A 20,392-nucleotide genomic window follows, 5' to 3' on the forward strand; every position below is an offset into this window, starting at 1 on the left:
TTTTCACACATCATATTTCAGATATATATCATGAGTTATTCTGATGTTTTGAACATCATGTCGGGACAAATAAAATGACTGATTGACACTTGAGGTGAAAACAGGATGATCAGACCTACAAACTGATCACAAACACACTGATGGAATAAACTGAATCCTGAGCTGAGCAGAAACGGTCAGAGTGAGACCTCTCATTGCTCACACACTCTCTGCTCACTGACACAACCGGAAGCAGCAGCAGCAGAAGAAGAAGACGAAGAACAGACGAGGAGAGAGTCCCACTCTGTATGATCCGCGATCAGCACAACTAATCAATAATCGATACATACATCTGGCATTTGTTGTTCGTGTTGCTGACGTGTTGTTGGTGTGATGACGTCAGCACTACAGCTTCCCGCCGAGCTGTGGCTGCACGTGTTCAGCTTCCTGTCCTGGAGAGACAAACTGAGCGTGCGCGGCACCTGTTCACACTTCAAACACCTGCTGGATAACTCCCGCCCCATGTGGCGAGGCTTCAGCGTCGTGCTGCAACGCTTCTCTCTGTACAACCAGCCGTTCTGGCGCAGCCTGGCTCAGAGGCACGTCGGCAGTGTGTCGGTACGTTCAGGTAAGAGGAAACACCTGAGGCAACTCTTCACCTGGCTTCCTGCTCTCAACGCGCTGCGATTGCACTGCTGGAAGGACGAGAGCGTGGATGAGCTGAAACAGTTCAGCCGGCTGCAGCGTCTGTCCATCACTAACTGCTGCGCTCCGCTGAAAAACATCGACTTCCTCTTTCCTCTGAGTCATCACCTGACGCAGCTATGTCTCTGTAACGTGCAGCTCACCTGTCTCACCTCTCACCTCTTGGCTGGCGTCGGTCAGCTGACGCGTCTCACCTCCCTGCTGCTGCACCACGATGGCAGTCTGCACATCCCGACACTCAGCGGCGTCCTGACTCACCTGACCGAGCTGAAACACCTGTCCTTGACCATGATCACCTACAAGACGCTGTCACATGACTTCTTCAGCCCTGCCCACCTCACAGGTAAACACAGAGACAGGTAAACACACACACACAGATAATCACAGGAACACTCCTCAGTGTTTGTTGTGTTTGTCCCTCTGCGATAAGGAGGCGGAACCATCGGTAAATCTACAGGTGAGACTTTTTCTCCACTTTCCATCGAGCCGTAAAGTTTTCCTGAACTACTTGTTGAAGGAGCAGCGGCTCTGTTCGGGTTGTGCAGGAGACGCAGACGCCTCGTTAAGAGGAGACGGCGCTCCCGTCCTGGCCAGTGTCCTCTCAGACGGACAAACTGCTGTTCCTGAGCAGAACAAGCACACACCTGTGACCCAGTGGACGCTGGGTCACAGCGGCCCGGCTCTCACCTTTTCCAAGCGGATGGCACAACGCAGCATTTGGAGAAAAACCTGCCGAGACAGAATCGGCCGTTCCATCAACGAAGGTTGGTGCACAGATGTCACAGTGTTGAAGGAGTCATGCAGCCGTCACCAAGGACTTTTATTCACTGCAGGACTTCCCTGTATTCCAGTTCGTTCCCCTGTGATACACATCCAACGATGGCTGTATCATCAGAGAACTTCTGGAGGGGGCAGCTGGTTGTGTTGAGGCTGAAGAGGAAAGGGGAGAGGACAGTACCCTGTGGAGCCCACACAGGGTACACACACAGTCCTGAAGCCTCACATACTGTGGTCTGTTGGTGAGGAAGTCGATGGTCCATGCAGTCAGGTGACAGTCGACTCCGCCTCCTTCCAGCTCCCCCCTCAGCAGTGATGGCTGGATTGTGTTGTGGATTGGAGGGGTGAAGTGGTGTGAGGATGGAGCTGCTGGTGTCAGGGATGCACTGGGGGGGAGGGAGGGGATGCTGAGAGGTAATGCCGTCTGGTCTGGGCTCTGGTGGGTGGGGGAGGGAACGGGGGAGGAACAGATACCTGGTGTCCACCTCAACAATAAACTGGACTGGTCCACTAACACTGATGTCCTGTACAGGAAGGACCAAAGTCGTCTCCATCTGCTGAGAAGACTGAGGTCCTTTGGAGTCTGTAGGACATTACTGAGGACTTTCTATGACTCTGTGGTTGACTCTGCAGTCTGTTACTCAGTGGTCTGCTGGGGCTGTGGAAGCTCTGAGAGGGACCGAAAGAGACCTGGTTCTGTCCTGGACTGTCCTCTGGACACCACTGAGGATGTAGGTGAGAGGAGGATGTTAGCCAAGCTGACATCCATCATGGACAACCCCTCCCACCCCCTGCATGACACAGTGGGGGCCCTCAGTAGCCCCCACTCAGCAGAAGAAACACCACCGCAGGTCCTTCATACCAACAGCTGTTTTTCAACTCAGGCATTGAATAATGTAGCACTGTGTCCACATGTCAACATCCCTCTACCTCATACATGCTATAACCAGTGCAGTACTGCGTTCCTTTTTCCTTTAATACTACACCATGCATATATATTTTTATCTCCACTGTGACACACACAATCATTTGTATTTTCTGTGGCCTTTGCTATTTACTATTTTTATTGACCCTGCCTGTAACACCAGATTTCTCCAGCTGGACATTGATAAAGTGGATCTCTCTTATAAACACAGATATAGTAACAGGTATGATGATAGTTGTGTTGACTCAGGTAATAACAGGTATAATTACGTGTGTTACAGGTGTGTTGACTCATGTCATAACAGGTATAATAACATGTATGTTATGTTTGTCTTCCAGCAGGTGGCAGCACTTTACAGCTGTCTGACCTGCAGCTGATGGACTACGATGCTGTGGTGACACAGGAAGTTCTGCAGCCTTTGTCGCATCTCCACAGCCTGTCAATCTTTCACCTGTACTCTGTACCTGGACCCACCTGTCACCTGAAAACATGGCTGCTGTCACTGTCGCAGCTCCGCAGCCTCAGTGTGCACGGTGAGTCTCATCGTTCTGTTGTGGTTTTAGACTGGACAGCGACTCCACTGTGATTCTACTGTAACTGTGATTATACCGTAAGTATTGTGACCAGTGACGTGCTAGCTAATGAAAAATAGTAAGTAGTTACAGCTGATAGTTGCCCCATTTAAAAAGTATTTACATTACTTTATTTAGCTCAGAAAAGTAATCTGTTACTGTATAAAGTAGCTTTTTGCTGCCATTGTTCAGGTGCTTGTAGCTTTCCTTTCAGCTTTTGTTGTGGACCACCTGAATGTCTGTGCTGGTGGACTCCAGCCACCCGAAACTTTTCTTCGGCTCTTTTTCCATGTTTGCATATATTTGTTGTGACCACGGCCAGCTCAGACAAAGACACACAGAGGGAGAAAAAACATTCAGGACAGGGTTAGGGTTGGAAAGGGACACAGAGGACACACAGGGAGACCAGCAGGATGAGACAGCTAAATCCTGACAATGATCACGAGTCAGTATCAGTAATTTAGTCCACGTTAGTCCTCCTGTGACTCGACTGTGACTCGGCTGTGACTCGACTGTGACTCGACCGTGACTCGACCGTGACTCGACTGTGACTCGACCGTGACTCGACTGTGACTCGACCGTGACTCGGCTGTGACTCGACTGTGACTGCTGCACTGCTGAAAGGTGAGGTAGAATAGTTTAAATAAGAATAAAAACCAAAACATGGAAACAAACGTTTTCTTTCTCTGCTGATGAGTTTGTGCTTAAAGTAACAGCTCGGTGTTGTTAAAGGGACATTCCGCTGCCTTTTCTTTCAGTCCGTCTCAGTGCACCATTTAAAGTGACAGGACTTCCTGTTTCTTCAGAATGTCAGAGGATGTTTAAGTGTTTCACCTGCTGCATTTCAGCTGACATCTGGACTCATTTTTCTTCTTCTACGTTCAGTTTGTGCTCTTCAGCAGACATCACAGCGTTTCACCTTCACTTCAACTATTTCAAGCCCTGCAGTGCTCGACCGATACTGAATCTTATATTCCTCACAGTATTTTCACCTTCAGTGACACGTTGAAATAGAAACTCACAGTTGTTGGAGCACTTCCACTGTAACTGTCATCTTAACACAAATTAAATTTTCAGACATGCAGGACTTTGGTTTTTGTTACTGAAGCACCTGAGTGTTTGCTCTCCTGCTGCTTAAACCTCTCAGATGCAGCGAAGTCATGATTGTTGTGTACCTGCCTTTGCTCAGCATTCAGCATTCACAATTGAATCTATGAGTATAATAATGACACTCGGTCACACGCGTCCATCTCCTGTTCACACGTTTATTAAACTGAAGCCTCCTTCCGGTGTATCCCATAATACCTTTCAAGTACATGTTCACCATGGATACGACATCCCCCCTTTACTTGGAATTAAACTCTAGGTTACAACAATAACCAAAATTAGAATTTAGGATTAACTTGTGTCCCACTAAACTCATTATATTTCAACAGTGTCCATATCAGGATACTTTAAACTATCTGCTTTCAAAAACAGCATTTCCACACATCAGTAACTGCAGATTCCTTATTAACATACTTATCAAACATACACTTGTCTTCTTTTACTTGTGTCTTTGTAAACTCCTGTGTAAAACAAATGCATTCCTTTCCAGAAAATATAACCTGCAATATTTTTTTTTTTCAACTGGAAATTTCACTACACCATCACACAATAAAAATCATGAACAGTGTGACATTCACCCTTTTTTTTTCTCTTTTTTTCTTTTTTTTTTTTTAACATCTCATGAACACAAGACTTAACTCATTTCACATAACTCACTCACAAACATAATCAGACAATCTACTGGGTGTTCGCTTGACCCTTTGTGGCCTAGCTGGTATGTCTGACTGTGTCTGCGTCTGAAAATCAGTTCCTGCTGGCGGAGTCTGCGCAACCGTCTCGTGTTTGTCTTCAAGCGTTGCTTCACTGTGATCAGTGTTCCCAGCTCCATTGGTTTCCTCCCCTTCGTAAAGCATGTCTTGTCTCAGTCCATTTCCTTCGTACTTTTTGACAAAGGTGGTGTTTCTCGCATACTGTGCTCCAGTTGGTGATTCCACTACAACCTTGTTTCCTGTCTTGCTGATGATTTTGTGTGGTGTTGCATTGAATGTTGTTGTAAACTTGTCAGTTTTGTCTTGTCTCAAGAGTACAGTGTCACCGACACTGACCTCTGACTGCCGTGCTCCTCTGCGCGTGTCTGCATACATTTTGCTCTTTGCTTTTTGTTCTGCGTCTCGATCACATACCTCCTGGTCCATGTGAGTCTCAATGAGCTCTGGCAGTTTCCCTCTTATTTTGCGATTGAAAAGCAATTCTGCTGGGCTTTTGCCTGTTGTGGTGTGGGCGATGCCACGATACACAGTCACATATTTCCTCAATTCTCTTTTCCAGTCTAGTCCATCTGATTGAGCAATTCTAATTCTCTTTAACAGTGACAGATTTTGCCGCTCAACTTCTCCGTTAGCCTGAGCGTATTTTGGTGTGGTTTTCACATGTGTGATTCCATTTTCCTCGCAATACTGTCTGAAAAGCTCTGACTTGAACTGGGGTCCATTATCTGACTTGCATGTGACTGGCAGTCCATGTCTGCTAAAAATTGTCTCCATGCTGTCTATTACCTTGTCTGTTGTGGTAGTAGTCAGGACGTCGTATTCGTAGTATCGACTGAAGTAATCCACTACCACTAGGATGGAGTGGTTTGACAGGAGAGGTCCAAGAATGTCGACTGCGACATCCCGCCAGGGTCCATCAGGTAACTGTGTTGGTCTTAGCGGCTCTGGTGGGTCAGGCTTAGCCACGATTTGACAGCCATGGCAGGCCTTGCAATGTCTCTCGGCTGCTCTGTCGATACCAGGCCACCACACTTTTGTTCTGAGATTTTGCTTGGTTCCAACGATACCCAAATGTCCTTCATGGGCTAGTGCAAGCGCTCTCGCTCGCAGGGCTTGTGGCAACACTATGCGCGTGCCCCTCAGAACAAGACAACCTATCGTACATAGCTCGTTTGCCACAATTGCATACTGTTTGCATTTCTCAAAATGTCCGGTGGCAATGGCTTTGCGTACCTCACCTAATTCTGGATCAATGGCTGATGCCCCTTCCACTTCTTTAGTGGTGAGTGCTTTCGGCGTTGCATTCACTGCCACAAATCTGACATATTCCTCAGCTCCATGCTCATGTTGAACTCGTTTCACTGTACCGGTCAACAGTCTTGACAGTGGATCAGCAATGTTATTCTTTCCTGCTATGTGGACCACTTTGAATTCATACGGCTGTAGCCTCAAGACCCAGCGCTCTATCCGTGCGCATGGCTTGGAACGTGGACCATATATCACCTCCAATGGCTTATGGTCTGTGACAAGATCGAACTTCCTTCCATAGATGTATGGATGCAGTCTTTCACAGGCCCAAACTAGACCTAGTGCCTCTCTCTCTGTCTGAGAGTATTTCCGTTCACAATCGGTTAGACTGCGGCTCACATAGCATACTGGAACTTTAATTCCCCTCTGACTTTGAACTAGCACTGCACCTAATCCAACAGGGCTTGCGTCCACGATCACCTGTGTTGGTGCGTCTTTGTCAAAGTAGGCTAGGGTTGTAGCTCTAGCTAACTCTGCTTTAAGGGCACTGAATGCTTGTTTCTGTTCTGGTCCAAACCTGAATGGTGTGTCTTTCCGTGTTAGACGTCTCAGTGGTTCTGACAGAGTTGCAAACTGAGGGATAAATCGGCTACTGTAACCTACAAGTCCTAAGAAACTACGCACCTCTGTGGCGTTCTCCGGCTCTCTTGCTTCGGTCACAGCACGCACTCTCGCCTCTGTTGGCCCTATTCCTTTCTCGGATAGCAGAATCCCCATGAAAATCAGTCTATCCATATTGAACTGGCATTTCTCTGGGTTCAGGGTCAGCCCGGTCTCTTTGAGTCTCGTCATGACTGCATGTAGTCGCCTGTCATGTGTCTCTTGGTCAGCGGCATGTATGATTACATCATCTGAGATGTTCTCCACGCCTTCAATCCCAGCTAAAGCGCTGGCAATCTCATGCTGATATTGCTCACTGGCGGATGATACACCAAATAACAGTCTTTTGTATCGGTACACCCCATTGTGCACTGCAAATGTGGTGATCTCACGTGACTCGGGAGTCAGCTCAAGTTGATGGTAACCCCATTTTAGATCTAACTTGCTGAATATGATCGAGCCATTCATGCCTTGGAGTAGCTCGTCCACCGTGGGGATTGGAAAGCGTTCCCTCACTATGGCCTCATTAGCCCGCCTCATGTCAAGGCACAGACGAACATCATTTCCAGGCTTTGGGACGATCACAACTGGATTCACCCATGGGGTGGGTCCATTCACAGGTTCAATAATGTCCAAGTCCACCAATTCCTTAATTCTGGACTCTACTGCCCCCCTGAGGTTAAATGGTATGCGCCTAAGTGGCTGGGCTACAGGTCTCACCTCTGGGTTAACGTGCAGCTTAACCTGTCTTGTTTTCAGTTTTCCCACTCCCTTAAACACTTCGGGATACTGCTGCTGGAGTACATGCCTAAGGTCAGTTACAGCAGAAATGTTGGTGCCTATTCTCAACACTCCCAGGCGTGTTGCTGTTTCCTTCCCCAGCAGTGGTTCGCCATTTCCCCTGATTACAATGAATTCAGCATGTTCAGTTTTGTTGCCTATGGAAATGTCACATGTGAATGCGCCCTTGACTGCTAATGGCTGGCTGGAAGAATATGAGTAGAGTTTCCTCTCTGTCTTAGGGACATAGGAGCGACACTTTATGTGCTCTGACTTCAATTTTTCCCACGCATTTTCTCCCATTACATTGCTTGTTGCACCAGAGTCTATTAGCATTCTCACATTCACTCCCCCTAAACAGACTGTGAGTCTTTCGGGCATGTCGCCATCATTAATAGCAAACGCAAAGTCCTCCTCATTTGTATCCTCAACATTATTTACAGTCTGTTTCGTTTTCGCGCTTTTTGTGCGGCACATCTTTGCATAGTGGTCTTTCCCATGACACTTGTTACATGTCTGTCCTCGTGCAGGGCATTTTGGATCTCGTCCAATGTGATCAGTATTACCACATCTATAGCATTTCCCATCGTTTTTATTGTCTCTGTTTTGCTTTCCTTTTGCATTTCCACTTACTTGCTTCCCCCTTTTTCCTTTCTGGAAAATTTGATTGACTGACTCTGTAGCTTTAGCAGCGCCTGACATCGCAGTCATTTGCTCCTCGATGCTCTCACAGCACGCGGCTACTTCCAATGCACATGCTAGCGTCAGTCCACGACCCTCTTCTAAAAGTTTTCTCCTTACATATTCAGAAGTTCCTTTACTTAGTATTGCATCTCTAATCTGATTGTCAGAATCGCCACCATAGCCACAGTCTTTTACTGCTTGCCTCAGGCGTGTAGCAAACTGTTGAACAGTCTCACCTTGCTTTTGGTGCAGTTTTTGAAACTCATGCCTTGCTAGCGCAGCATTAACTTGAGGCACGAAGTAGGCGTTCAAAGCATCGACCGCCTTCTGGTAGTCCGTTGGCTCGCCGGTGTCAGCCAAAGTTGAGAAGACATCCTGAACGTCTGGTCCAGCTAGATGTAGAAGAAGTGCACGTCGCCTTTGCTTTGTAGCAGCAGGAGAATCTTCGGCTAATATGAGCCCTTTTCCGTCAGCATATAGCTCAAAAGACGTTAGCCATCTTTTCCATCTGGAACCTATCGTGGCTGGCTCTGTGTAGCATGCGAAGTTCGGAATTCCTGATTTCTCCATATTAGCTAACTAAACTTACATTTAACTATGTCAACGCCGTCTTACTCCTCGTCGCCAATTTTGTGTACCTGCCTTTGCTCAGCATTCAGCATTCACAATTGAATCTATGAGTATAATAATGACACTCGGTCACACGCGTCCATCTCCTGTTCACACGTTTATTAAACTGAAGCCTCCTTCCGGTGTATCCCATAATACCTTTCAAGTACATGTTCACCATGGATACGACAATGATGACCTCACTCTGTCCAATAGGAGGCCACCCCCTGGCGGCGTACGCTGACTTCCTGCCGTCCTCCCTCCTCAGTCTGACTCTCTATGTGGATCTGCAGGCTGAAGATCTGCAGGTGGTCTCACGCAGAGCTCCTCACCTGGAACACCTGCACCTGGAGCCCTGGAGCTCCTCCTCCAACCTGATTGGACTCCTCCCACAGCTGTTCCCTCACCTGAGAACGCTCCGGATCAGGTGAGTCACTGACGCGTGATGACCTCTTTCAGCGAATGCATCAAACTTGAACTAATGAATGAACGACTCCGTCTTCTAGAAATTATTATTTTCAGGAGAAACTAGTTTAAAAATGGTAGATGGACTGTATTTCTACAGCTTTTCTAGTCTGCGACCACTCAAAGCGCTTTACTATACGAGCCTGCGTTCACACATGGCAGCATTAACACTCTGACACACCGATGTACGGCATCGGGAGCGACTTGGGGTTCGGTATCTTACTTAGACGTGTAGACTGCCGAGGCCGGGGATCGATCCGCCTTCTGATAAGTGGACGAGCGCTCGACCTCCTGAGGTCGGGTTTGATTGAGTTTGTTGTAAACTCAACCAGCTGAAGGCTTTTATTTTTTATAAGTTAGTGTTCATGTTGGATCTTTTGACGTTCTGTGAAGGAAAACTGGCTCTGAGGTCTTTAAAGACTTTCAGCTGCTACTGGAGAAACTGATCGACGGTCAGTCACAACATGTGTTCGTGTTCATTCCAACTCTTGTGAAAGGCATCGGATCAATCAGCTGACTCTTGAATACATGGCTGCCGTTGGAAAGCTTCAATCATGGAATAAAGTTGATGGACAACTTCTTTTGGAACGTTAAAGAACTCTTCAGGCCTGATGGGATCGATCCAGACATCACTCGTAGACTGCTCGCAGCTAACCTGCGTCATGTTCTTGGCACCAAGGTCAGACAGGAAGCCCCCCCGACCCTCTGCCTCACATTACCCAAGACCTTCAGAGGACGCCTCTGTCCCAGTCAAGAATCCAGCACCCCTCGTCCCCCTATTCATCACTTTCTCCAGGGACCATGGACAGCATCACTCAGGTGTCCATCAGAAATGAGACAGACCCCATCAGTATCTTAATCGGCCGGTGGCCTGGTCCAACACATCGTCACAGACCGTCTGGTTCCTGTCAGTAATCTGAGATCTGTCAGTGATCGGCCGGTCTCCTCTCCTGGTACTGAATCCCTGCAGATGAAACCAGCTGTTTTAATGTCAGATCATTGGCTAATGATCAGATCAGATCAGCTTTGATTACTGACGAGCACTGCTGGTGTGTCAGTCAGAACAGGAGGGGGCGCTGCAGCCATGTTTTCAGCTCAGTTTGTGTGTGATGACTTTGAGTGAACTAACATCATTTCAAACGTTCTGTTTGTTGATTTTTGTGTTTCAGACATCATCACATGTCAGACGGAGACTTCCTGCACCTGCAGCTGCTGCAGCACCTCCACACCGTGGAGGTCCTCGACTCGTACCACAGACCGGACCCGAGCGACCCGAGCCGGGTCGTCTATGAACCGAGTCCTCTTCTGCTACGTCTGATATCTGACCTGCAGGAACTGACCAACCACAGAGTCCGAGTCATCACCAGCTCACGTAGAGACCCGCTCAACTGCCACTGTGTCTGACCAATCAGAGACGGTCTGACCGCACACGGGCACAACAGCTGCTGTGACATCAGCAGTTTGTTGGTGTGAAATAATCAAATATTTGAATCTTACATTAGCAGATGAATGTAGTGCCACCCTGTGGCCTTTTTTGGTATTGATATTTTCTGTGTTTTTCAGTCACGTCTGATTTTTTTCTTCACGTCTGTTTTTCTTTACACTGTCAGGTTTTTTTTTTCAGTTTCACTGGTTTGCACTTTCAACTTTCTGTCACTGCGTTGGTGTGTGGGGGGGGGGCAAGTCTCTGACATGACCACACACATAGCATACAGCACCAGCTTCCATGAGTTCACCTGAAACTTTCACTGTGCCTTTTAAAGTGAACTTTTAACTGAAGTGATGATGTCACTTCCTGTTCTCCTGCTCACGGTCTTTTGCTGACGTCCTCGTTTTTCTCTTCCAAAGGTTTTAGAAAGTGGATCCTGGACACTAATACATGGCAGAGACTTAAATTAATAAAAGAATATTTTTTATCACTTTTCTTATGTCTTGGTGCTGCGCGAGCTTCACCTCCAGACAGCTCATTTCATGTTCCTAGTAGAGGCTTGACTAAACTACTTATCCTCCAAATGACTGTCAATCACTTATCACAACAGGAGGGGGCGCTGCAGCCATGCTTTCTGTGTGTGATGACTTTGACCTGAGTGAACTAACATCATTTAAATATCTCGCTCTTGTGCTAAAAGCAGAATTATCAATAGACTGTACTGTTGTTCATCAGTGTTTCTCACACTTAGTAAAACTAAAGGTGACAGATTGATCCTGAATATTCATATCAACAGAAAGAAGGAGTCCACAGCTGTGGAGCTCATGAATCAGCTGGAATCAGCACGGTCACATTCAGGTTAAACATCAGTGTTTCAGTACTCGATTGAACTATTTCTGACCATCACTGTGTGTTTGTTGAAGTGACACTGAAAGGAAGTTTCTGGTTCAAAGACGATTATTTGACGATAAGAAGAAGGAAAAGTTCTGTATACTGAGATCGTTGGAGCTGTGACACTCTGTAAATGACATGGTGGAACATTTCAACACCGTGTCGTCTGATTTAAATACTGCTGCTCCACTAAAGGTTAAAGAGGCCGACTGACTGAACCCCCCCGTGGTTAAACAACAGCCGTGTTAATGAGAGGAAGAGGAGTGGAGGAAGACTGGACTCACAGTTCACTGTGATATACAAAGAAGACATGACGTCTATGACAAAGCTAGACAGGATTACTTTTCCAGGATGGAAACTCCAGAATATAATTCTCTACTATTGACCAGCTGCTCAGCAGCGCCCCCACCTGTCCACAGTTCTCTACACCAAACTGTGAAGACCCAGCATCGCTCCTCAGTAACAAACTAACCTGAATCAGAGGCAGCATTACAGCAGGTGTTAACACAGAGGAGCTCAGTAAACCCTGTGAAACAGATGGAATCATGGGTAAATCCACCTGTTTCACATGAACTGAGCTCTGCAGACCGTCACTGAGTCCAACCCGCCCACCTCCTGTGTTGACCCTGAACCTGCAGCATTTATAGAGCAGGTGTCTGACGGTGTTTCACGTCCTGGAGATTAAAGACGTCTCTGCTAACGGGCCTATCTGGGGGAGTCTTGATGTTCTGCAGTTTGGAGGTATATCCACAGACTGTCAGTGTTGAGGTTGGGGGGCTGTGAGGGCCACTGCTGAAGCTTCAGCCCGGTCCATCGTGGATTCTGGGGTGTGTTTAGGATCATTATCTTGTTGTAGGAGCCGTCCTCTTTTCATCTGCAGCTTTTTTACAAACTGTGATGCTTGGTTGCAGAATTTGTTGGTATTTGATTTCATTTATTCTTCAGTGAAATGTTTTTCTCCGTCCACTGGCTGCAGTCTTCTTACAGTCCTCTGCTTTGTGGACATCAGGTGTTTTAATGTTCAGCTGCTCAGAGACCCTGGCTGCTGATTACTGGAACAGTTTGAGGAACAAGCCAGCGACCCAACAAGCTAATTAAAGTCAGGGACTTTGTTTAAAGTTATCTAAGAGCTCAAATCTCTTGAGGTGTCCCGACTTTTGATATTGGACACACACGTGCAGCTCAATGCTCAACAAAGAAGCCTCCTGGACCACAAACATCCGCCATGTTTCATTTTTAACATTAATGTGAAATTAACTTGTTGGTTTTTAGCTGAGATAGTTTTATTAAAAATGGTGGAAAAACATTTGTCCAGTCATCAGAAATCTGGGTGTGTATTAGTCATGTTTTGCTCATGTGTAATCGAGACATCACAATATTCTTCACACGCTTTCATATTATACAAAATCACTATAGAGGCTATTTTCAGTGATTTGTTCTCTTTGTTCTTGCTATTGAAACAATTGAAGCACGGCATCAATAAAATCATCTTTAGGTCTTCAGGCCGTGGTTGGGAACAGGTCTACTGAAGCATTGACAGCCTGACCTGTAGGGGGCGCCACAAACACATGTGCCTCAAACCCAGCAGACAGAATTCACCAGTTATGTGTTGATGCTCTGGAGTTTGAAGCAAAGCCTGAAGGCCAGTGAGACGTCTGGTGCTGCCTGCTGAATATTTACAGACTTTTATGGAAATCTGATGGAGGAGCGTCGAGCGGGAGATGATCCAGCTGCTGCAGCTTTGTGATGAAGTGTCAGTTTAAAGGTGTGGGACCAGAGGAGCTGTAGTGAAAGCGCCTCGTTCAGGTGAGCACAGAAGGATTTAACCTGGACTCATTACTGGTGACTGAATCATCGTCTGTCAGCACAACGAAGACGTCGACCGTGATAAGAGTGAGACGTGTCCTGTTATCTGTCAGTCAATGTTTTCCTGCTGCTTTCATAATAAACTGATCTGTGATGAAGATACAGAAAACACCTTTACCTTTATTTTGAAATTACAAACAGGCTTCCTGTTCGGGTATTTACAGCTGAAAAAAGTATATATATAAAAAACAAACATCCTCTTCTCCCTGCATTCATGCAGTCCATTCTTAAACTCCCACAATGCTTTGCATTCAGACAGGTGTGGTGGGCGGAGTCCTCCTGTTGATCTGTCGTCACTCTGACGTCTCCTCATCTTTCTGTTTCTTCTTCTTTTTCTTCTTCTTGGTACTTTCAACCTGGATCACACATTAAAGATTTAAAACGTTAAAACGAGATGTTCAGCTCGCTGCATCATGAAGAAAAACCATCAGGTCCAAAGTGTTTCAGCAGTCTGAACAAACTGACTCAGATCAGTGAAAGAAACGACTGGACTAGCACCAAGCTACGACGCTAACTCGTTCACTGACTGCCTTCAGGAACACTGATCATCTGGTTGACTGGAGGTTTCCACACCTCAAACAAACTACCTGCAGGAACCAGGAAGCAGCCTGCTCAGTATTTGTACCAAAGCTGATCTGAGCTGAAGCAGCTCTGAGGCCTGAAGCTTTGCCTCATACTGCTGCACCGCTCTGTTAATGTAGGATTTTAGGCTTTCTGTCATTTTAACTTTAATATTCAGGTTTTTCCATCTCGTGTTACGTGATGCTTCTCCATCTAACTGTCACTCATTATCAGCTGGGCTCTACTCTCCATCTGATTTTACTGTTTTTTGTCCATTCTGTCTTTTCTTTGTGTTCATGTCATTTTGTAAATCCTGTATGAAGGCGCTCAACAAATAAACTTTATTTCATGAACGTCGTCAGTGGAGACGGAAGGTTGAAGGCACTTCCACACTGGCTTCACTTTTCAGACCAGCAGGCTTCATCCACACCTTCTATTAATCAAACTCACCTCTGTTTCAGGCTCCGCCCCCTCCTCAGGCCCCGCCTCCTCAGGCCCCGCCTCCTCCAGTTTCTGCCTCTTCTCTTTTTTCTTCTTCTTCTTTTCTTTCTTCACATCGTCTGCAGACGGCGTGCTGGGTGCCGTAGCTTCACCGTCGCTGTCCGTCACTCCCCTCTTCCTCTGCAGAGCACAGAGGTCAAAGGTCAGAGACTCCTCGCCTTACTGATCACAGAGATTTGACCTGTGGCCCCGCCTCCAGTGTCCTGATCATTAATACTGATCATCAGTAACAGTTTTATATCTTTGTCTTAAGTTTCTATTTAACAGTTCTTCAGCTGAAAACCTGAACTGGTTTCTGCACATAAGCAGTCTGAACCGGCAGAGTCGAACTGTGATTGGTCCCCTGATAAGATGAGCTCACCTTTGCCGACGGGTCACATGACTCCTCCGTTGCCTGGGAGACGCTGTCAATTGAAATAAAACTTTTTAATGAAGGTTTGAGGATGTTTTATGTCATTGAAGCTGAACATGCACAGCGCTGTGATGTCACCACCGTCAGACGTCACTGCTGAGGTCAGCATGATGACATCACTGTTTTCAGGTGAGCTGCAGCTCAGCAAACGGCAGAGCAGAGACACTCGACCCTGAAGGTTTCTGTAGCAGACTGACTCCCTCAGAGAGCACGTCAGCTCGGTGAGGGATAACTGTCTGCAGCCTGTTCATCACCTGTCCTGTAACCACCCCCCAACCCTCAGGTGAGCGTACCTGTAGTCGACGTATTGGCTCTTCCAGTCGTCCGGCGTGCTGCCGTTGGGTTTGCCGTGTTTGTCGAGGAGTCCTTTCTGAATCATCATCTTCTTCTGACTCGCCTGATTCAACAATGTCGTTAATTCTGAGCCTGGACAACAAAATACTTGAAAAAAAAAAAAAAACTTTTATTGATCACAGGTGATCAATAAGTTGAGGCTTACCTTCGGTCCCAGACCCCACTTCCGTGGATACGTGTCTCTCTCCATGATCACCCTCTTTATCTTCGCCACAACACCGTGATCACATGTGGAGATCACAGCTGTCGTCATCAGAGCAACAGCTGGAGGACAACAGCTTCATTAATAATCAATTATTAATCTGACTCGTTAATCAATAACCTGAACGACTCCAAACACTCTGAAGCCATCAGAAAAGGGTGATAGATAGCAGGTCATCACAGCCCGCAGGCTACTGACGCTACTCAGTTCATCATGTGGCTTCACCTGCAGCACTCACACAGTCTCACCTGTGCAGATGGCCTCGCCCTTGGTTGTTATGACGACGATGTCCTGGTTCAGCTCGATGCCATCTTCATACCTGAGGACACCTGGCAGCATGATCTTTGCCCCATAGCAGATGGCGTTCACCTGGAGACCCAACAGTCTGAGTAACTCAGGTGTGCTTGGACTGTAGAATACACTCAGCGTGCCATCTTAGAGCTGCTGTTCCTAATGAACTGGACCGGAGGAAGACTCACCGCACTGTCCTTCATCACCAGCCGTTTGTGAGACACCAGCAGCTTCTCCAGAGGGAAGATCACCCTCCTCAGGTACGACTCATCTTTGTTGTGATCCAGCTGCCACTGTGCGTCCAGGACGTCGTGCATCGTCACCATGTGGTCCTAAAAAAAGACGTCATGCATGTGATGAGATGTCACAGGCGTGGAGTGATGTCACAGGTGTGGAGTGACGTCACAGGCGTGGAGTGACGTCGTTATGATGTCAGCAGCACTGAGGCTCCACAGACTCTACAGATGATGTCATGTGTGACTCTGCTGCACGTTTCTGTTCCAAAGTTGAATTAGCAGACCTGCACTGAGCAGCAGGACTGAACTCAACACTTTGAACCTGACCCCTGCGTGAGGTCACAGGTGAACAGGAAGTGATGCCCACCTTTTCTCCCAGCACTCCGGACCGGACTCTTCTTAGTTCCTGCATCTGACCTCCGACCCCAAGCATCAGACCCAGGTGGACACACAGTGTCCGAATGTAGGTTCCTGCCTCGCAGCTCACCCAGAATATACCTGCAACACACAATCATGTGACATCAGCGATGAGTCACGACCCGCCATGAAACAGCTAAATAATAAGTCGTCTTAAACTGTTTCCAGACATGACTGGAAACCACTAACTGATTAACGGATCGGCAGGTAAACAATCCAGAAGCTGTTAACAGGTGATTTAACCTCACCTGAGAAAACACTGATGAAACGATTATCTGGTGTGTATTGATCATAAACGATCTTACCCAGCCTCCTCTCAGGGTCGTATTCGATCAGTTTGCTCTCGTAGATGGTTCGGACTCTAAGTTGACGTTTCACGGCGGCGATCAGCGGCGGCCGCTGGAACAGGGCGCCGGTGAGCGTCTCCAGTGCCTGCGGACAGTCGGCGACGGTCACATGACAGGCACAGGCAGCCAATCGAGCAAACAGAGCTGAACAATCTCAGGAAAACATCCGCCGTCACCACGTTTCTGACCAGTTCGACTGTACACTGAAAGTAAAGTGACTTCTTGTTCCAGCTGATTTCCTCGTTAGGACATAAACATTCAGACGACTTCTAATGAACAAACGGAGCTCCTTCAGTTTAGCTGTCAGACTTACCCGAGCCAGAGCGTGTTCGCTCTCTATCGCATTGTGCAGCCGAACGATCCCCACATACTCCTTACCTGCAACACACACACAGAGAGTAGTGAGGGGGGCCGCTGGGTTTTACTGTGCTCACGCGCCTGCCAGCCGGGCAGAGACATTCGCTCTCTTCCATTCTGACAGGAACAACAAACGGGACGCCGTCATCTGCGTACCGGCACTCTGCTGGGACTTGACCAATCGCGTGGCTCGATCCACACAGACGATCAGACAGCCCGTGACCTTCGGGTCGAGTGTCCCGCTGTGACCCGTCTTCTCCACCCGCAGGATCCTCCTGATCCACGCCACGACCTCGTGAGATGACGGGTTCGCCGGTTTGTCCAGGTTGATGAAGCCTGACCTGTCAAGAGGCAGGAAACAGGAAGGGGAAAACATTATCAGCTGCAGGTGTCTGTGGGCGTGTTAACATGTTATCTGAAGGTCTGACATAACCCCACATGTTGTGATCATTTATCTGAAGTTACCTGACATAGTCCTGGATGCTCCTCTTCAGAGGGTTGCTGCCGTGTGGTAGAGGAGTGTAATGAGCCGTCCGGATGTTGAGTTTATCGAAATTCTGCAGGAGACAAATTTAAACATGCAGTTTGGTCACTTCCTGCATGAAAAGGACCAACAGGAAGTCACAGCAGCACAAAGCCAGGCTCTTATTTTGGAGGTATGCTGTGTTATCTCCATCCTGGCTGTCTGAAGTTCATCGACTGCTCTGAAATCTGTTTATTACTGAAGGACCAACTTTATCATGTGAAGGTATTAATCTATTTCAATGTTAACTTTGTTATCGCTCCTCAGCTTTATGAGCAGATACACACGTCGCTCACTTTGTGCTCACGTCTGATTATTATTTACATGTTTACAGATTATTTGTTCCCATCGCAGAGTCATGTGATCAGAACATGTGATCGTCTTTGCAGCGGACGCGCCGAGCCGTTCTCTCCACGCGATCCACGTCATCGCCCGGCAGAACGCCGGGACGACGGCACCGCGGCGGAGAGGCCCCGCCCCCAGAACGGGAGCAGAGGCGGAGACTGCGACGAGACGACCGCTCAGAGAATGGATAAACAGATTCATCACTTCACATGACGGCGGGGAAACGACGGTCACTCAGACTCAGAGTCCGGTCTTTGTTTCAGACCTGTTGACATTTTATCACATGACCACGAGCCGCTCGTACTGAAGGTTTGTTTTTCCATTAAAACTTATTGTACAAATCACATGATTTGACCAAACACTCGATTCAACCAGTTTCTGATGAAAATCGATCTAACTGTAGAACGAACATCACATTTATTCTGTTTCACTGGCGTTTAAAAGATTAACTGTTAGTTAACCACGAGAGTCCACTGACGGCTGGGCGGCCGTCAAACCAAAGCTATGAAACGACTCGCTTCACCTGATCAATGCTGACTAAAGCAGGGTTTCTGAATCTGCTGATGACTCTGTTTGTTTTTAATGGAGTCTGGCGGCTTTGAACAGAGCGATCAATATAACATCTGTCAACGGTGAAACCAAACCCTTCCAGTGGAAAACACTGATGGTGTGGAGGGATTAAACTACAGCCTGCTTCACAGCTGCCTCCATCACTCACTGAGACACTGACGTGTGGACAAACATACTGGGGGAGACTGGGAGACGCTGTCCAGTGACCAGTGACTTACTGGTTAAACTGTAACAGAAACTTTGAGTTCATGTTGAAAGTCAAAATCACAACTACGTTAACGCCGTTGGACTCATTTGTTCCTGAAAATGACTCGACACAGAAGTGAGTCCTCATGAAGTCAAGCTGTTAACAGTCTACTCCAGATAATACATGACCACATGCGACAGGTAAACCCAGGTGTGTTACCTTTAACAACAGAGGCCACTGTGACGTGTCCAGAGAGGCCACCTTAGACTCCGGTTTGATGAAGAAGTCTCCGCTCTGTTGAATCTCCTGTAAAACAAAAGGAACCGTCTAACTTCATTCACAAGAGAATAAAGTGAACATCAGCTGGTGGAAGGTCACACTCACCCCAACTTCTTCTTCGCTGACTTTCTTCGTCTTCTTCTTCTTCTTCACGGACGCTGCTGAAGCACAATCAAAGACTTCAATCAGCAGAAACCAAATAAAACGAGCTCAGACGTGTCGAGGTGGGTTCATTTCAGATGTGTTGAAGCTCTGCTGCTGTTCACACACTAAAGGTTTCTACTGTTTCACCTTCACACGACTAACGAGGCGACAGGAGCAGCCCACGTGGCCTCTCACACAACACGTGGTGGTTAGCACCAAGCTAACATCCAGAGCTAACAGGCCGGTCTGACCTGATCAAAGTAAACCATGAAACAGGCCACGGTAGACCGGCTGAGATCGATACGTGAAGCCGCTCAGATTCAATCATCAATAACAGTTGGAGACTTGTTGGACAGCTGAAGCTCCTTCACTGCGTCTGTAGCTTCCAGACGTCTGTAGCTCACAGACATCTGTAGCTCACAGACATCCACGAACTGAACGAATCTCACATTTTATCAATCTGAGTCGACAACGCGGTCCTGCAGGGGCCGTGCGGGGCAGGGACATGCACCGCCAGTCCTGCGGGGCTGACGGTGATCCAGAGACCCGCAGGCCGCCCCGGAGACACCGTGTCGGGGCTGAACACACGCAGCCACAGGTCGAAGTGAGAGCACGGACAGATTTTAGACTTTTTTGTCGGTGGCGAACAGAAGCAGGAACAACTTGAACCGGGCTCACCGACACGGTCTCACTTCAAACAACGCGAATAATGAACGGTAACGCGAGTAATGAACGGTAACGTGTCTCCAGGAGACCTGCAGCACACTCACCCTCTGCGTCCGCCATCTTGAACTGAAAGAGTGAGCGCGCGCAGCGCGACTTTCTTCTTCCGCCACCGTGTTTTTTTTTTTTTTTTTTAAGGACGGCTAAGCTATGCCCCGCCCTGCTCTGACCCTGATTGGCTAGTACCGGGTGCCTCTGGGTCAGATGTTTTCTTCATCACACAGTCCAGATAAAACTTTATTAATCCTCCGCCCAGAAAATCAAATTATTACGGACAGCAAAGATAACAGAGAGACACCGAAAAATAAATAAAGAGAATAAAACAGAAGACAGCATAACAAATAAAAATCAACTCTGAAGTGAGTTCATGCAGAAATAAAAACAAAGAGCTTCAAGCACGATATTGTGAAGTTAAGAGAGAGTTAGGGTCCTCTTCAAGCAGGAGAAACAAGTGTATGAAAGAATAGATAGATGAGACTTTATTAATCTCACACCCCCTCCACAGAGTCCAGCGGGCAGCCCAGGACACAGCCGGC

The 20,392-nt window shown here is 47.4% G+C and overlaps 2 protein-coding genes and 2 non-coding genes across 8 annotated transcripts; 1 reads left to right on the forward strand and 3 right to left on the reverse strand.

The window, feature by feature from the left end:
• Positions 1-256: 256 nt before the first annotated feature.
• On the forward strand, positions 257-10,815 carry LOC121618736. 4 transcript variants are annotated; one of them, XM_041954306.1, is made up of 5 exons: positions 257-597; positions 823-1,027; positions 2,725-2,919; positions 8,973-9,183; positions 10,391-10,815. In XM_041954306.1, the coding sequence occupies exons 1-5, from the start codon at positions 373-375 to the stop codon at positions 10,623-10,625; spliced, it is 1,071 nt and encodes a 356-aa protein (XP_041810240.1). In that variant the 5' UTR covers positions 257-372; the 3' UTR covers positions 10,626-10,815. The 4 variants fall into 4 exon arrangements, with proteins under 4 accessions (XP_041810240.1, XP_041810238.1, XP_041810239.1 ...); XM_041954304.1 differs by having other exon boundaries at positions 257-1,027; XM_041954305.1 differs by having other exon boundaries at positions 257-1,027; positions 2,728-2,919.
• Positions 10,816-13,507: 2,692 nt separating this feature from the next.
• On the reverse strand, positions 13,508-19,934 carry dkc1 (dyskeratosis congenita 1, dyskerin). 2 transcript variants are annotated; one of them, XM_041953408.1, is made up of 15 exons: positions 19,904-19,934; positions 19,095-19,150; positions 18,930-19,016; positions 17,551-17,642; positions 17,242-17,426; positions 17,042-17,106; positions 16,687-16,813; positions 16,332-16,462; positions 15,917-16,060; positions 15,686-15,806; positions 15,381-15,499; positions 15,175-15,278; positions 14,831-14,873; positions 14,419-14,589; positions 13,508-13,763 (listed from the first exon to the last, which is right to left on the reverse strand). In XM_041953408.1, exons 1-15 carry the CDS (start codon positions 19,917-19,919, stop codon positions 13,701-13,703), a joined length of 1,524 nt encoding a protein of 507 aa, XP_041809342.1. In that variant the 5' UTR covers positions 19,920-19,934; the 3' UTR covers positions 13,508-13,700. The 2 variants fall into 2 exon arrangements, with proteins under 2 accessions (XP_041809342.1, XP_041809343.1); XM_041953409.1 differs by having other exon boundaries at positions 19,095-19,147; positions 19,904-19,925.
• Positions 15,581-15,657, reverse strand: LOC121619043. Its single transcript, XR_006007506.1, has one exon. It is a non-coding gene; the product is annotated as a small nucleolar RNA SNORD83 (small nucleolar RNA).
• On the reverse strand, positions 17,969-18,162 carry LOC121618995. The gene has a single exon (XR_006007461.1). It is a non-coding gene; the product is annotated as a small nucleolar RNA SNORD17 (small nucleolar RNA).
• Positions 19,935-20,392: the final 458 nt, after the last annotated feature.

Source organism: Chelmon rostratus, chromosome 15, assembly GCF_017976325.1.
Source record: "Chelmon rostratus isolate fCheRos1 chromosome 15, fCheRos1.pri, whole genome shotgun sequence".
NCBI lineage: Eukaryota > Metazoa > Chordata > Actinopteri > Chaetodontiformes > Chaetodontidae > Chelmon > Chelmon rostratus.

What these genes read in the sequence shown, in the direction of transcription:
- dkc1 (XM_041953408.1), bottom strand. An exon ending in CATGTGACCCGTCGGCAAAG is followed by an intron (nt 14,590 to 14,830) that starts GTGAGCTCATCT and finishes TGTGCTCTGCAG; the next exon opens with AGGAAGAGGGGAGTGACGGA. An exon ending in GGGCGGAGCCTGAAACAGAG is followed by an intron (nt 13,764 to 14,418) that starts GTGAGTTTGATT and finishes TGTGTGATCCAG; the next exon opens with GTTGAAAGTACCAAGAAGAA.
- LOC121618736 (XM_041954304.1), top strand. Translation starts at nt 373, where the DNA reads ATGACGTCAGCACTACAGCTTCCCGCCGAGCTGTGGCTGCACGTGTTC. An exon ending in CAGCCCTGCCCACCTCACAG is followed by an intron (nt 1,028 to 2,724) that starts GTAAACACAGAG and finishes TTTGTCTTCCAG; the next exon opens with CAGGTGGCAGCACTTTACAG. An exon ending in CCGCAGCCTCAGTGTGCACG is followed by an intron (nt 2,920 to 8,972) that starts GTGAGTCTCATC and finishes TCTGTCCAATAG; the next exon opens with GAGGCCACCCCCTGGCGGCG.